The 18,318-nt window shown below is 37.7% G+C and overlaps 1 protein-coding gene across 18 annotated transcripts in view; it reads left to right on the top strand.

The window, feature by feature from the left end:
• SUGCT (succinyl-CoA:glutarate-CoA transferase) overlaps positions 1-18,318 on the top strand; it is a 319,512-nt gene that overhangs the window by 176,983 nt on the left and 124,211 nt on the right. For 6 of the 18 annotated variants that reach the window (XM_038127213.1, XM_038127210.1, XM_038127201.1 and 3 more), the window contains one exon: positions 2,592-2,738. The exons of 10 other annotated variants lie outside the window; for them this stretch is intronic. In XM_038127213.1, the coding sequence (XP_037983141.1) occupies positions 2,592-2,738 (147 nt within the window). Of the gene's footprint in view, positions 1-2,591; positions 2,739-8,147; positions 9,439-18,318 lie in introns of those variants that run through there. 2 more of the 18 variants (XR_005255716.1, XR_005255718.1) reach the window with 2 other exon arrangements.

Below are 18,318 nucleotides of genomic sequence, written 5' to 3'. Positions count from 1 at the left end.
TAGCCTGCTCATTTTCTTCAGAAAGCATTCAAGCTACAGTTTTCTTCCCTAAGATGTCACCCAAACTCATTCTATGCTTTTATTTCCCGTGTGACAATTCTATGACATTCATCATGGTAATTAGTCCAAGGGTGATGAAATTTGGGATTCAATTTTTCTCTTGGGGAAGTCCATAGGTTTTGCTTCAGATCAAAATTGTGAGCCTCCACGTGTCCTCTTGGTATAAACAGACAATCCCGCAAAGCACCTGCATCTACTAAAAATACCTCATTGAAGCAATCAAGAAAACAAATCCTTTGATAATGCAGTAAATATCCACGGCTGTCCCGTGGATATTTCCTTGCAGATGTTTCCTTTAGTACAGTCATTTGAAGGATTAAATGTAGTGGAGAAGCTTCTTTCATTCCTTTACTACTAGCCAAGGTGTCTATCCAAAATGACAAATGCTTCATTGAAAGGACTGCATGAAGAGTATCCTAAGGGTACTTGAGAATCTTCTTGAGGACCTCCATATACCAAGAAATCATTTATTTTAATGAACTATCTGTCTTTAATGAAAGGAATTCCCACCCAATGAAAAAAGAAACCCTCACATAATGATTATTTTGTGTTACTGCCATCATTCATGGGGTTTTCCCCATAGATAAAAGGTACACGTATTGGAATTCATTCAGGTGACATGTTTTTATATCTTTCTGGTTCCTATTCTCACTGATAACAGAATAACATACTGTTCCTTCAGGTTTGGTTTTGTTTGGTTAACAGAAGCAAAAGAAATTACCCACAAAATCTAAAAAAGGAAGTTTAAATGTATTTTTTATAGGAGCGGATCTGTAATAAAAACAATAAAACCCAGTGTTTAAGCTTTACAGAAATAATTTAATGACCAGCTGCAGCAATAAACACCTTTCAGTTTTGATTGGGTCTTAACTCCTCCATCCAGTGATTAATTGCTCCATGAAAGACAAACACATTACATTATACCTTAAGTGTAACATCCTGTTTTAAAGATTCCACTAGTGCAGTTCAAATGTTTTTGATCCTGTTCAGAGTTTAAAAGGATATTTTGAGGATCCTCCATTTATTATTACTTGTTGCATATAATCATGACCAAGGCAATAACTGGCCAGTATTTTGTTTCTCATGTACAACTTTGGCCTTGTGTTTGTATTCCTCTTAGACAGTGAGTAATATTGTGGTGGCACAATTTTTTTTTAAACACCATGGAAACTAGAGGATGGAGAGTGCATTTTATTTCAATTGTGGGGAAAATTAGAACTTCTTAATAGTTATGTCACTGGTTCCTATGCAGTATGGAGCATGCACTATTATTAAAGTCATATTCATTACAGATAACAAAACAACCACTAACAGTGATTTTAAAATATTTCGGATATTTTTGGATAACTGATGATGTAAGAGGGAAATGATAGTCAAATTTCTAATTTATCTACTCCCTTTTTTGCACAATTAGGCTTCCTTTTCTGAGTAAGCATGAAAAATGGACTGTGTGACACTAGCAGCAAGAAATTTGGAGTGTATTTGCTATAGCAGAGGTTGTATCTGTATCAGAAACAAGAACTTTATTTGGGTTTTTTTGAATGGTGTTTTATTTCACTTTGTGAAATATTCCTTTACAGACTCACAGGAGGGTTGATGTTGAAAGGGATCTTTTGAGGTCCTCTAGTCCAATCCCTGTGCTAAAGAAGGCTCATCCACAGTCAGCTTCCCTGCATAATGTCTTGGTGGGTTTGAATATATCCGTCAGAGGTGGCAGAGTCCACACCCTGTTTCAATGCCCAGTCGCTGTCACAGTAAAAAAGTGTTTCTTAATGTTCAGACAGCACATCCTCTTTGTACTTGTTGCCTCTTTTCTGTCACTGGGCACTGCTGAAGAGAGCCCACTGTTCTTTCTTTTACACCCTTCCTTCAGTGATTTATATCCATTGATAACAGTCACCCTGATATGACTTCTCTCCAGACTAAACAATTGCTGTTCTTTCGACCTTTTCTCATCTGAGGGATACTCCAGTCCCTTAATCATCAAAGTGGTCCTTTGGTGGACCTGGTCTTAAATAGCTCCATATCAAATTTTATTTTATTTTATTTTATTTTGCACTAAAACATTTGTTCTGGGATGTGTCTTTCATGAAAAATCAGCACAATCTATCAATTATTCTGTTAATGGTTTCTCAGATGAGCCCATCCACAGAAACAATAGATTCTTGAGTAGGAACAGGGTAGAGGCAAGTCCAGGGACCATTTCCTCCTTTTAATTTCTTAGTATGTTATCATAAAATGCCTGGGTTGGAAGGGACCTTAAAGATCATCTAATTAAAACCCCCCACTGTGCACAGGGATACCTTGCACTAGACTAACTTGATCTGAGCTCCATCCAGCCTGGTCTTGAACACATCCAGGGATGGGCCATCCACAAGTACTCTGGGCAACCTGTTCCAGTGCCTTACCACCCTCACACTAAAGAATCTTTTCCTAATATCTAACACAAACCTACTCTAAGTGTTAAGTCATTCTTCCTTGTTCTGTCACCATATACTGTTGTAAAAAGTCTTTCTCCATCTTTTTTGTAGATATTGGAAGGCAGCATTTACATCACCCAGAAGCTGCCTTATCTTCTCCAGGCTGAAGAAACCCAATTCTCTCAGCCTTTCTTCATAGAAGAGGTGGTCCAACCCTCTAATCATCTTGGTGATCCTTCTCTGGACTTGCTCCAACAGGTCAATGTTCTTCCTGTGTTGGGGTCCCTGAAGCTGGACCCAGTAGTCTGGGTGAGGTCTCACCAGAGAGGAGCAGAGGGGCAGAATTCTCTCCCTCACCCTTCTGGCCACGCTGCTTTGGAGGCAGCCCAGGACACGTTTGTCTCTCTGGGCTGTGAGTGCACATGGCTGGGTCATGTCCAGCCTCTCATCCAGAAGCACCCCCATGTCCTTCTCCCCAGGGCTGCTCTCCATGTGTTCAGACCCCAGCCTGTGTTGGTATTGGAGCTTGCCCCAGCCCCGGTGCAGCACCTTGCCTTGGTCTTGTTAAACTGCATGAGATTCCCATGGGCCCACTGGAGCTTGTCCAGATCCCTCTGGCTGGCGTCCAATCCTTCAGGTGTGGCAACCACACCACTCAGCTTGGTGTCTTAGGCAAATTTGCCAAGGGTGCACTCGATCATTTTGTGTGTCATTAATGAAGATATCAAATAACACTGGTCCCAGTATAGACCCCTGATGGACACCACTTGTCACTGATGTCTATTGGGACCCTGGGCCATTGAGCACTACCCTCTGGATGTGACTGTTTCAAGTAAGGGACATGCCAATCGTTAATGCATTTTCCTTTGCTAAGGCAGTAGTCTGCTTGCTTGCTGGGTTTTCTGATAGCCACCCCAGAACCCAGAGTGAGTGAAACTTGAAGTATATGTTTATGAACTCAGAGAAATGAGGTGCTAATATCAAGATCTGTAGCAGCTGGCTGACAGCATCCTGCTGGAAGCAAAAGGTACCAATCTTATAGAGTAACATCTCTATAGAAATCTAGAGCTTAAGGGTAGTGTTTAGTAACCATCCAGTTAAAAGACAGATATAGTCACTTAGGCCTCTGGGAGACATGGGTTAGGTTGAGAGAAATCTTTCTACTTATTTCATGATCTAAAAGGAAAAAATTGACTCATCTAATTTAAATTGCAACTAGGAGAAATTAACCATGTTAATGCTTGTGTAGTCTATAGTAAAGGTAATGTAAAGTAAAAATCAGATTCTTTATGCCTCGAGCTATAAGATTTTTAGAGCCAAAATCAAACATTAGTTTGAATAATTTTTATCACTGGGCTTTAGAAATTATTGTAAATTTATAGTTGTTAGCACCCACTGACATAGGTGTTGCAATTTGTCTGCTTTATCCACAAGAGCCAATTAGGCCATACCAACATGAATTGAGGTGTTTAATTAGACTGCTCATTTAGGTATTCAAATAGGAAAACTTCAATCAAGCATTTATATGATGTTAAAGAAAACAGGTTAAACTATTTCTTGTCATTCTGTTGTACTTGGTGACAAATCTGTCTGCATTTGAGTTGGTTGCAATAGTGAACTACTCAGCTTTAGTACTTCTCAAGGGAATAGCTCTCAGATATTTAGCTACTTCTTAAAAGCATAAACTCTTTGTTGTTAACAGCTGTTTATTGGTTCCTATCACAAGTGCAACAATTAGGGATTTCTAAAAAGGGGAGCAACCTGAAACTTTCAGTCTTAACAGTGGAAAAGTGTAGTTTAATTATGCATACAAGAAGATGGATAAAACCAAAAATACAATAAAAATTATAAAAATTCAATAGAAAGATACTTGAAGTCAAACAAAAATAATTTAAAGTCAGTTTATCAGGTAAAATTCTCTCAAACTTTCCATTTTTTGATAGAGGTTTGTTTAAATATTATTTAGATAAAATTTTCACACATGATTTGGTGGATGAAATATGAAAATATGGTATATTTTTGTGGTAGTAAAGACAGATTTTATTTAAAACTTGTGTCTTCCATTACTTTTGCAAGAGTTTGCATGTATCTTTATTTCTACTTCTCTATTTTCCGTAGTGATCAAAGCAGTAAAACCAATCTAAAACTCTGTATGTATGATCTTATCATATTATGAACTTTATAATCTGAATCTATGTAGTTAGAGATCAGGAAGACATGCACGGGACAGCAGGTATAGCAAGTGGGACTCCATATGTTTCATCCTCTAATCACCTAATTTAGCTCTTAGTGTTCTAGGTCTGAAAGTGTGCCTGTGCAGACAGCATAATGTTAGAAAACCAATTCACCGAGTTGGTGAATGAAATTCACATTTATATTAGAAGCACAAATGATTCTGCAGGATACATTATCCTTTGTCAAAGAAGGGTTAAAATAAGTTTTTCATGCTCAGTTTTCATCATTATGTGTTAGATCATAGACCTTAAGGATTATGTCTTGTTTTTCAGACTTTTCCTTGAAAGTGTACTGTTTCAGTCTGAGTTTTTATATCTTTCCCATTTCAACTGCGTTATAATGTAAAAAATTGGCTTGTTTCAAATTAACAAAAAGCATGAGGCCTGTGTTCGAATTTCAACCATTACAGAGAAGACCTTAGATTTAAGATATGCTCATGTTTATATACACCATAACTATTTTGATCCTTGTTATTCTTTTCTTGGGTGCTAGTCCTTTTTGTGCCTTATATATTTTGCACAGGGTATTAAGGGCAATATACTGTTGATAAAGTGTTTTTTAAGTTCAAGTATTTCAATTGTTCTCATTACTATAAACATGCCTGAACTTGTATCCATTGATTATTTCTGTGCAAAGTCATGGTGGAATCATCCATTTAATAGTATACAGTGAAAGCAGTGCAAAAACAGCTGTAGCTTTTGAGCTGGTATGGAAAACCTGCTAAAAATAAATGCTCATCACGTCAAAAATTCTTTTAAGTAGTGCACAGAGAAGTTGAAAGTATAAATTCACAACAACCAATTTAGAGAGCTTTCAGGATAACTTCTATTTGTCCATTTTAATATCAGCTGCCACAGTGTATAGTGTGACAGGGCTGCATGTGAGCCAGCTTGCTGCCTGTCCCCAGAGTAACTGGCCCAGTCCCCTGAGGCTTTCCTGGGAATCCTCAGGAAGTTGGGAGGAAAAAAAAAGACCACATAATCTTGCAGTTCCTATCTTCTGGGTAAGTGGGGGCAGAAAAACAACCCAACAAATGCCTGAAGATTTCTGACTTTGTCAAGGACTGTGGGTGTCCTTTTTCCTCCACTGTTTATTTATGTTCAGTAAAACTCAAATGTAGCTTAGGAAGTGGGCCAGTTACTGCTGTATTGAAGAATATTATTGGTCCATCTGATGGTTTGGAGGCAGAAAACCCCCTCTCCTCCTTCATTCCCTTCGTAATGCACCTGGCCAGTTGTGCAATGCTACCCAATGAACAGCTGCTAACAATGAGGAAATTGTGCTCATAAGAAGTAGCGCAGGATCTGATGGTTATTATCTGGGGAAAAATTGAAGCATTAGGGAGTTGTTTCTTGCCAGGATTTTTTTTCCCCAATTGAAAAAGTTGACTCTGTGTTGAATTAAACACTTTTTATCTTTTCTGTTTATGACTTTGTGGAACTGGTTTCTTTAGAGGTACTTTTTCCCCCCATCATTTCCTCTTCCCCTTCTCCTTTTCCCTCTCCTGCTCCCTCCTTCATAATCCATCTGGGAGGATTAAGGATTTTACAACTGAAAAATATCTATGCATTGGGATAACTATTTGTACTATGAGGGGTAACTTTTCCTAACAGTAATGTTTGTCTGCATTAATGTTACCCTTATATGTGTACAGGAGTATATAGATGAGAATTAGCATTTGGACTACATTTTACAGAGAGTGTGTGTATGTAGCAAGTACCTCATGTCACCTCTCAAGACATTCCTATTTACTGAATGTCCATCCTACAAACATCTTGTAGTTCTTTTTAAAATACTCAAAAACCCCAAGAAACAAAAAATCACATGAAAACTCAACACAAAACCAAAATGGAGAGACAAGACTTAGGCATTATTGAAGTTTAACTAATAACATAAACAATTCCATCTATGAAGTCAGTTCTTTGGGCTTGAGAAAATTAACAGAAACTTCTAAACTCTGGTGTTGTTCTGATTTGAGAAAGTCTGCCATTCTTTACAACCTGAATTAGGCATATACCTCTGGAAGAGCAGTTGAAGGAATCAATATAAATAATGACCATAATAAATAATTTTCTTTGCTATCTATGAAATTTGTACATTGAGTCATGTCTTTAGCCTGGTAGAGTCCTTTACACAAATTCAATTCAGAGTGGCTAGGCAGGAGTTTTGGAATTAACTAGCAGTATTTTTACCACTGTATGTGAAAGTTACTGTTTTTTTTCTTTAACAGTTTCAATTGATTTAGATGCTATCAAGGGACATATAGCGATCACTATGAATTTATAAACTCATTATTTTAGTACATATTTCTCTGTAGACCTTCCTGTTTCATATGAAAATGATCCAACTGGAATACTCTGTCACAGTTTTATTTTTCACATTGAAATAATTCTTACCAACTGACTGCACTTCTATACTGGCAGAAAGAAAGTTAAGAAAGTTAAGAAAGTTAAAACTCTTTCTGGATTGATACTATATCTGTTATAACACAAACAAACGTGTATGCTGTTCTGTACAGAAATATGCAAAAAGAGATCATCTTATAAAATCTGTTATAGCTGAAAGAGTTTTCAGGAATGGACAGAAAACAAGTGATCGGTAGCAGGCATGCTTCATTATCTATTTAGCAAGGGTCATGTTAAAAAAAAATCTTCTAGAATAATTTAAATACAACTCATTTTCTCAGTTGTTTATCTTGAAATAGTCTACAGACCCCATCCAACAGAAAGCTGCTAAGTAATGTGAAATTACATCTCTTCTCTTTCTGCAATGAGGAAGAAAGGAAAGTACTTGTGATGTTCTGATGCTATAGCTGAGGCACAATTAAATGAGCATTCAGCATTTTCCTGATGATCTTGATGTTGTGCTTACAGGCTGAATTTCAGTGAATTTGCTTGTTCTTCTGACTTATGAACCTGAATGTTGCCAGTCCTGAAATAACTGTGAACACTTTACTTGGAAATTTGCACTGAATTTGACATTTTTAGTCATAGTTATGGCTGCTAGTCCACAATATCTGAAAGTGTTTCTTAAAAAAAAACAGACTTCCTTGAAATACCTCCATGTGCCTTCAGAATTGGAATTTTTGATCAGATCAGCAGAATCCATTAATATCTTGCTGTGACCAAGGAAGCAAGAAAACCTGAAATCAAGCATCCCAAGCCTTTCTCTGTTGACGTGATTTAGGCCAGTCACAGGGAAAGCATTTGATGCCTTGAGGAAGTTCTGGCTTACCACATAGCTGATGAAAAGTAATGAGACCATCTGGCCTTCATAATAACTGAAATTATCTATGCCAGCTTCAGAGAAGACAACATTCCATCATTCCTACGCATGCCTAGCTAATTTTGGAGAAGTGTACATTCCATGCCAATGCCCACATAAATTGTACCTGTGCTTTTTCTTATCTCATGTTCTGTCTCTTTGTTTTAGCAAGATTGCAGAGTACTTGATGGGAACTCACTCTCTTTAGTATCTTGATTCTCTTAGAACATGTATACCATGAGGTGAAAGAAGTTGTGTAAGCTCCAAGTGAAATAACAAACGTCAACTTCTTATTGTAAATGTCACTTCTGCGTTTGACAGTGTATGTACAGCCTGTGCAAGGTAAAAATACAATATACATTCACTCTTCTAGGAGGTTCAACATAGCATTTCAAAGGCTATACCCTTTACCTCACCTGAATATTTTTATTCTTCCTTATTATCCAGGACTTCCGAGAACAGTTGAACTCCACAGAAGGGATGCTGTACGATTCAAGCTTGCAGTGGGACTTAAGTGCAATGTATTTTCCCTAAAAATATTATTTATTAATGCTAATATATTTGAATTTTAATTATTTTAAGATATGGAATTTCAGACTAGATTATTCCATTTTTTCTGATGGTGCATGCTTTGTCTAACTCCACTGAGATGGGTAGAAATACTTTGGAATTCTTCAGTCAGAATCAAGTCTGCAAATATCACTTGCTGCTGAGGTAAAGGCAGCTGTTATTTTTATCGGCTTCTGAGACAGATAGATACATAGATCGATAGATAGATTGATTGATTGATTTGGGGTTTTTTTCCCAACAATATTTATTTGCTTACCAAAAACTAGAAGAGGCATTTTTTTCAGTCACAGCAGAGCAAAACACATTTTAAGAATAAGGGAGAAGGTTACTATGAAAGACTTTAGCAGAACAGATTTTTGGTTTTGCAAACAAACCACTGCTTAAAAATTTTTAGGCACTTGTCAAGATGTGACGTGGTCAGCATCCATGCTGAAGGATTAATCTCAAGATTGTAATTCTGTGATAAAGGTATGTCAATTTCCAAAGTTTCCTGCATGGAGAATGCAAATAATTTAGACTTATCAAATAGCAGCTAGTTCTCACGTTGCATAAGTAATGATTTTATGATTTTTATGTTGATGGGGTGTTTTTCAAACATGAATCATTATTTTGTTTTAAGCATTCCTACTTACAAATTGTTGTACTTCATGGTTCATTCCTATTGCTCTTAAGATTCTGTAGATTAATATTCAGCCTTTCTGATCTTCATTTCCTCAAGGACTCTTGTTAAGTATGTATTAGGGTTGGGCATATTTTATTATGTCTTATAGTGGTACCTTTACATATTCAAACTCACAAGCTGTTGTTGCTCATGCAGTTAGATCCACTGAACTAAAGAAGAACATTTATCTGAATAGAGGCATGCAAAAGAACTCCCAAACCTCCCAAGGTATGAAATTTAATCTTGTTAGCACAAATCTGGTTTGGGTCTGCATGAGAGAACCTGCATGCATCTGTCTAATCCCAGAGGTTTTTACATCATTTTTCTGAATTAAGTTAATATGATCCACACTTTCCCCCTTCCCCATTTCTTTTGAATCATGGGAAAGTTTAAGATTTTACTTGTGATACATTTAAAAGATCAATCCACCGCAAGTCTTCTGAATGAAGTTTATTGTACAGTATACTTCAGAACATAAAGAACAACAATAAACAAATAAATGAAAACAAAATAATACAAACGAATATATTCAGGCATCAGGAAAATAAGCAAACCTATTCAAGTATCATTGTTAGAACAACGTGATGATGTGGTCTCTTCAAGAAATTGATGATTTTCAAAAAGTGAGAAGAGCAAGTCAGGAAGACTGGGAAACCTGATCGGACACACCATCCTTTATTTTCTTTGTCTTCATGAATGTTACATCATTAAGAATTATTTTTAATACCGAGAAGTTTCAGAGTTATAGTTGTGCAACCTGTTGACTTCAGAATTACTCTAACAGTGTATGCTTGGTTTTCATTTGTGCGTGTATTCAATCCCAGACTGCAAGGCTACAAAATTCATTTTGCAAAGAAGCAGTTGAGATGCCTCCCAACCTATGCTGGTGGCACCTCACACACAAAGGGACCTCCTTGTCCCTCCTCTTTCTACTCCTGGCTCTGCCCATCTGATCTCGCTGAGGCCTGGAAATGAATTGAATTCTTGCTATGATGGGCAACAGCAGAGGAGAGGTGCTAGATTACATCTCCACAGGCCTTTTTGTGCTGTCCCCACTATCTGCCTGCTCCCTTTAGACCTGCTCTGGTCTCAGGGTCATGATTTTAAAGGCTGCTCTGGGTTGTTGAGTAATGTGAATTGAATTCTACCCCTTGCTTTCCCTTTGTAGCGTGATCATCAAGCTAAAAGCAATGAATAATTTAAATTCTTCTTAGAATCAGTCTTTAAAATCATATTTCTCACTTCTCCCCAATATGTTCCTTCAAGAAAGAGAGCATAGGGAATTATACCTAAGAGGGCAAATACAGTTTTTCTTCTTTCATTACTTCCTACTTAGAAGTAAAAGCACAATCAGTGACATTCTGTTAAATAGCTTGGAAAGCTTTTGACACTTTTATTTCAAGCAAGACTGCAGAAGTAAAGCATCATGCAAATCATTCAACACTATGAATTTGTAACAAAATTCAGAATGACATCTTACTCTTTATAGGCTTCCTTTTTATAATTTTTTAGGATTCACTATTGTGATATTTAAAAGACATTTAAATACACAGAGAAGCGTTTGTTTTGGCATGAGAGGACAATAAAAATGGTAATATATTGGCAAATAGATGAATACTGAATTACATAGAGACAACAATTTGCCATTCAAAGGCATTCAGAATTTTAAAAATTAATCACAGAATCACAGAATAGGTATAAGAAGGGACCACAGTTGGTCATCAGGTCCAACCTTCCTGCTTAAGCAGGGTCATCCCAGAGGACATGGCACAGAAATGTGTCCAGACCATTCTTGAATATCTCCAGTGAGGGAGACTCCACAACCTCCCTGGGCAATCTGTTCTAGTGCTCAGTCACCTGCAAAGTAAAGAAACTCTTCCTCATGTTCAGATGGAATTTCCTGTACCTCAGTCTCTGCCTCTTGTCCTGTTGCTTGGTACCATCAAGAAGAGCCTGGCTTCATCCTCTTGACATCCTCCCTTCAGGTACTTAGAGACATTAATCAGGTTCCCTTTTAATTGTCTCTTCTCAAGGCTGAACAGGTCCAGCTCCCTCAGCCTGTCCTAATAAGAGAGATGGTCCAGTCCCTTATTCATCTTCATTGCTCTCCATTGGACCTGCTCCAGGAGCTCCATGTCTCTCTTGTGCTGAAGAGCCCAGAATTGGACGCAGCACTCCAGATGTGGCCTCACCTGGGCTGAGTAGAGGGGCAGGATCACCTCCACTGACCTGCTGGCAATGCTCTTCCAAATGCACCTGAGGAGACCATTGGCTGCCTTGGTCACAGGGGCTCACTGCAGGCTCATGGACAGCTTGTTGTCCACCAGGGCCCACAGGTCCTTCTCCACAGAGTTGCTTTCCAGCAGTTTGGTCCCCAGCCTGCACTGCTGCAGGGGTTATTCTTTTAGCAGGCATGGGACCCTGCAATTTCCTTTGCTGAATTCCAGGGAGAGGAGACAGTTAAGCAGTAGATGTTCTATTACTGAGTATTCAAATTGTAGCAGTCTATCTATTCACATTGTATTATAGGTCTGAATTGCAAATTATACAGTCTTTAAAATAAAATTCGGTCTGCTTTAGCCTCTTAATTGTCAGTTTATTTATGATCACATACTTTTTTAATGTATGGTCATCCCAAAGCTGTATACACAGAATCATTTTAGAACTCTGTGTGCTTATCTTTCCACGTATGTATATATTTAATTTATTGAATAATATTCTGTGATACTGGAAGTGCCTGGAATTGTAGAACTATGGCGGCTTGAGGCTTGGCCCTTTATAATGTTTCTAACAGGCTGCAACACTAAAAACCCATTGTTGTATAAGTATGACAATATAAAAAACATCAAACATTTATTTCCTGTTTTTTTAGGGGTCAAGTATATAAATGTAGCTACAGTCCTTTTTCTTGGGGTCAGTTATTGGATAGTCTCTAGTCACTCCAAGAAATGGCTGATGTTTTAAAAGGTGAGTTTTAAATACCACTACTTGCTGCTATGAAAGAGTTACTAATACACTCATCACTATATTATTCCATGGGGAACTATGCATGCAGAGGTTACTTGAGCAGTGTCAAACCTTAAAGCATAATCCATGTATTAATTTTGAAGAGAAGGTGCTCTCAGGCACAATTCTAAGGCATGAAGCATGTCAAAACAAGCTTCGTTTATCTGCTGGATGTCCAGAATCAGTGTTTAGGAGTGTGATTTCATTACTCTCTTGTAGATTGCATGTTCTTGCAGTCCTTGACTGGGTAAAAATATCACTTAGGTAGCAAGATGTACAAACTTGAGGAAATCATCAAAGCCTGGAAACCACCACTCATGTTCAAACAGGAAGAGTTTTACCATAGGCAAAATTCAAATGTTACATCAGCTATAATGCTCTTGAGGCCAATAAATACCATTTAAAAGTGAATTGGTATCTGACACTTTGGGGAGTTGTCCTCTCTCTCTCTCTCAGTTATGTTCCAGTGTGGTGCGATCATTTAGGGCTGTTCTCATATAATAAGATTTCGCATTTGAAGACATAGCTTTTATATCTGCATGAGTACTTACTAGATGTTCTTTTTCACATTACTTTGAGATTCATACCTGATCTTAAATTGGCAAGAGATCTCAGGTGATTTTTTCAAATTGAGTTGCAAAACGTCTGTATGTTGGGTTTTTGCATTCTTACCCAGGGCACAGATTATTTCTGTCACCATGTCTTTTGACAGAAAAGGAACAGGAAGTCAGCCACTTGTTCATGTTGTGAGAAAAAGAGCACTTGTAGCATCTCCCTTATTGTTGAAAGAAATAAATCCTCTCTTGTTCCATGAAATTTGTCTGCTTTTGCAACTTTAAAATCTACAAAATGAAGTGCCTCTGGAGTTTTTCACAGCAAAACAGTGATTTTGGTGGGATTTGAAAGGATGCAGCAAGCTATCCACCTTTCACATGCCTTTGTCCTGTAAGTCAGAAAAACTTCTCGCCAAACATTGCAGTGGCTTTACCAGATGAAGTCTTCATTGACCAGCACTACTAAAAGGGCAACACTTGGGAATGAGTCTCCTCTGTGTAAAAAGTTAGATGCTCAGTTCCATTTAGTAATATCAGAATGGCCTTTTTTCTTTGACCATTTCTTTTGGTTCCATTCTTGAATGTATTTTTTTCCCCAGCAATATTGCTTCCCTGTGGTTTCTCTGCTGATTTTCTTTTCCACTTGATTTCAGGCTCCTAGTCTGCAGATTGATGATCCATGATGAAATGTCTTTGTGGTTGTGAATCATCTAATGCCCTAATTTTCTTTCACAAAAAAAAAAAAAAAAAAAAAAAAGGAAACTAGTTGTATTACAAGCTGCAGTTTCATTGTATATTTTCCAGAGGCAAATTTTGATTGCTAAGAATGCAGCCAGGCAGTGCAATAGATGCAAGACGAAAACTTTAAGAGTGAGTGGACTTGTGTAAAGTGATCCATGAGATCAATACCACCTGCTCTTCTGCTCTTTGTGTATTAGTGCACGTGACAGTGTTCTGGCTGGTCTGATTCAATGACATTTCCCTCACTTTGGTCCCATCTCCCAAGACTGATGGATTCTGCTCCTTGCCCTCTCTCTTCTCCGTATATTGCTGAAACAGTGATTGCTTTTCTTATGTACACCACTAGTGAACAAGAACTATTAGCTTTTTATTGTTTAAAGCAGTGGTGGCCCTTCCTGCTCTGAAATGACATTTCAGTGTGCTCCTTCTCTGCTCTTTTCAGTCTGCTTGAAATATTTTGTGTGTCTTGCATGAAGTCAAACAATTCTTTTGATACTTGACCCCACAGATTACTGACAGCCCAGTTCTCCTTTATTTCTGATGCAGTGTAACACTATCCTGCTCAAAAAAAATCTACTTAAAATAGCATGATCCAGGAATTTAGCACGAATCCTGCAATTCATGGCCATGCTAAGCAGTATTCTGTTTCAGAAGTGGTCCCTTTGAAGTCGATTTAGTTACACATGCTTACATCATGTCTGAACTCAGTCCACTGTGTTTACAACATGCGTATTTGATATTGCACAGTGGGTGTACATAACTTAAAAAATAATAAAACTTTTATTACTTTGAGTAGTGTGCACATTAAAGAACAGATTTTCATTTGCATCAAGGCTCTTTGTACTCCTTTGGCTATGCAAAAGGCCTTAAAACTGGCATAAATTCCATTAAAGACCAGTTGAAAAATCCCTTTTCACAGCCAATGCTGTGTAAAATGGTGCTGCATGTAAACCAAAGTGGAGCCCTTCCCAAAGGAGATTTTTTAATTTCAAGGCAATATTTTAACTTTTTTGTTCTATTTTCCTGTAATAAAGATGCAATAGAATTAATCACTGTTATTTTTTTTTTCCTTAATTTTAATGTACCATGTTGTAGTAAACCTTCTATGATTAGGAGTTGACCTTTTTATCCTTGTGAGTTTCAATCAAATATTAACACTTTTTCTCCTTACCTGCAAGCAATGTTCATATAAACAATAAAAAGACTGTTTATTTCTTGAATTACCTCAAGGAAGCAAAACAAAAAAGGATTAAACCAAGAACATAATGCTAATGGGAATTTTTTTTTTAAATTTTGTTTTTTATTTCTGATTCCTGCTTGGGAAAGGAAGGATATGCATAAAACCATAATTTTTAAGAACATTGAGGTAGATTTTTATGTCTAGACCTTCTCAAATCTATGCTTTGTTTTTAAGCTCCAATTCTGGTTCATAAGCATAAAATAAGCATTTAAGCAGCTAAAAAATAATCTACTGAAGCTTCAGGAATCTGGGAAGTCTGGGTTGATGGGCCAAAGCTCAATAAGGTGAAGAGCTCTGGGTAACAACAACCTCTTGTAGAGCTCCAGACTGGGAGAAGAACGGCTAGAAAAGCTGCCCAGTGAAAAAGGACCTGCTAGTGCTGGTTGTCAGGACCTGAACATGAGTCAGCTGTGCCCAGGTGGCCAAGAAGGCTAATGGCATCCTGACCTATATCAAGAATAGTATGGCCAACAGGACCAGGAAAGGGATTGTCTCCCTGTACTCAACACTGGTGGGGCTGCACCTCAAATCCTGTGTTCAGTTTTGGGCCCCTCATTGCAAGAAAGACATGGAGGTGCCAGAGAAAGCCCAGAGAATGGCAATGAAGCTGGGGAAAGGTCTGAAGCACAAGTGTGATGAGGAGGGGCTGAGGGAGTCTGGAGAAAAGGAGACTGAAGGAGCACCTTATCACTCTCTATAACTACCTGAAAGGAGATTGTAGTGAGGTGGGGGTCAAATTCTTCTCCCAGGTAACAAGTACCAGGATGAGAGGAAATGGCCTTAAATTGAACCAGGGAAGGTTTGGATTGGATATAAGAAATAATTTCTTCACTGAATGGCTGTCCAGGCATTGGAACCAGCTTCCAGATAAGTGGTGGAAACGCTGTCCCTGGAAGTGTTCAAAAAACATGTGGATGTGGTTCTTGGGGATACTGTTTAGTGGTGAACCTCTGGTGGTTCTGGGATCGTCATTGGATTCAGTGGTCTTAGAGGTCTTTTCCAACCTTAGCAATTCTATGATTCAGCTTCTACAGAAAAAATAATAAACAACTAGAAGTAGTGTAAGTGTTACCTGGTAAAGAAATATTGCCTCTTGAAGATGACATTTTATTTAAAGCATTAGAACAAGACCTTGTGGTATCTGGATCCATTTTTTGACTGTAGAACATTCATTGTTTGACTCTTGGTAATTCACTTAGTCTCTGTTCATCTCTCTATCCATCTGTCAGCCTGCCTGTCCACTTGTCTATTAATCCTTCTGCCTTGTAGAGGTAGTGTAAAGGTAATGACACTTATGCTTTGTGTACAGGATTCTACCTAATACCTGCGGGGATTTGCTAGAGTGGGAAAAAATGCTTTATGTTATTGTCAGTCTTCCCTGACTTTTCATGTTATTCTCTCCACCAGAGAAAAACAAAATGGCTGTTGAAAATCTTAACGGAGAACCCCTGGATGTGAAATCAGTATATATCTGTACAACAATGTTAGAAGATTTTTTAATAAGGAAATTTCCTGCATTGACATCGAATACTTGGTTTCTGCTGTATAGAATGTTTATCCATACACAGCTAGTTTACAGCTTTTCTATATGGTTCCTGAATACATCCTTCTCATCTTCCTTATTCTTTTTTAACTGAGAAAATAGTCAGTGTATTGGAATTTTTTCTTTATGTGCTGTAGGCTACATTTAAACATTGAGGTCTCAGTAATTTATGTTTTTAATGGATAGGGGTTTTTCCTTTTGGGTCATTTTCACAGAGAAAGCTAGGTTGTCCAAACATACTCTGAAATACATTGGGGGATTATGGTTTCAACACATGCATGCCTAGGGCCAAAGTATGAGTAACACGAAATTTTTTGTTCCATTCCATGAACAAACCACTGTTTTGTGGTGTAATACAAAACATATCTAAGCAGTTTAGATCACTATCAGGCATTACAACGTTAGGTTTTCTATTTATGTGACTACCCAAAGCTCATTAGAAACTCATTTTGTAGCTCTAGGGAAGTAAGAATAAAAAGCAGTGAAAAATAGTACATTGTATTCTGTTCTAATTATACTCTATTTACTGTACTTACTAATATATATCAAGTGTGTAATTTTATAGTTGCTGAGCCCAACTTCTAAAACTTGTGAAGTCCAGGATTGTTCATAAAACTGTTGTGCATGCAGCTTAACTGTGCAATTTTGATTGGACAAACTAGTTTTTTGTGCATGCGGGCAGACTGTTAATTGCTGCTGCCTTCGTGTAATATGAATATCCTTGAAGTGCAGTGTTCTCCAGGTCCTCCTCTTCACCTGCTCTTAGGCCCACAAGAAAGTTGGTGGTTGCCAGGCCCAAAGGGATTACCAGGAGGAGACAGATCTGAAACACCAGAAAACACTTGCAAATATAAGAGCTCAGTTTCTGGGTGTGGATTTTCACTATTCAGCTCTACACTCTGACTGCTAGTGTGAGCCTCTATAAAAATCACAGCAGTGCTCTCCTTAGTCGTGCAGGCAGAGGTTTCACATCTCCATCAGACTAAACTTGTGCATATGGGAAGAATCTGATGTGTTGACATAAGGTATTAATGTATAAGAACGTAATAGACAGTAGAGCGGGGGGGGGGGGGGGGGCAGGAATCTCCTTTTAAAGAGACAGTATTTTAATTGATTTTTACTGTATAGTCAATTTTTTCTTTTGAACTACAGCTCTGTGCCCCCTCTGGCATATTAGTCTCACTTTTTAATGAAATGATAAATGCAGAATATGGCACAGACAAGTACTAAAGATTCCCCAGTTAAGGGCAGAGAGAGGGAAAATAAATCATTAGCAACAGAAAAGAACAGGGTTTTGGGCAACCTAGTGAAAACCCAATTATAATCTTCATGCTGTTGTCCCTTACCTGGAATGACTTTTTGTAGTAAAGGAAGAAGCTGCATAAACCCAACCAAAAATGAGGTTTTAATTTTTTAATTTTTTTTATTTTTTTATTTTTTGTAATGTAAAATGAACTATTTCCCCAATAATGAAAAGCTCATCTGTATGTGCACTAATGGATTAGAAGCACACCTCACAGGTGGGACAATACACAGGTCTGAAGTACACTCAAGGCATACGCTGAATCCTAGTGAGGCCACTCAATCACAGCGTATATTATAAGAGCACATTTAACAATGTTCTAGGTTATATAACACAGTCTAAACTAAGACATGTAAGCTTGTTGTTCCGACAGAATATGTGTTCTTGAAGAAAAGCTGTGCATGAAAATGTTCAGATAGAAGAATCCTTTCTTCATGCTCTCAGTGTAACATATTATAGCAATTAAAGGAAAGGACTATGATGTAGACTGAAAAAATTATGCCTGCTACACAAAATAAATGCTGGTTTATTAGTCTGTCTTCTAGTGTATTTCAGTGCCCATACACCCACATATAGTGAGAAGATGTCATTAAATTAAACCACAGATATTTGTCCCCAGATTAAGGTCACTTTCACTTCTAGGCTCTCTTCATATTTATTTTAATTAATGAGCAAAAGATCTGTTTTTCTTCATCTTTAGCCTTCTTTCAGGCTTGCTGTT

This window comes from Motacilla alba, chromosome 2, assembly GCF_015832195.1.
Source record: "Motacilla alba alba isolate MOTALB_02 chromosome 2, Motacilla_alba_V1.0_pri, whole genome shotgun sequence".
NCBI lineage: Eukaryota > Metazoa > Chordata > Aves > Passeriformes > Motacillidae > Motacilla > Motacilla alba.
This window is presented reverse-complemented; position numbering and strand designations above follow the sequence as displayed.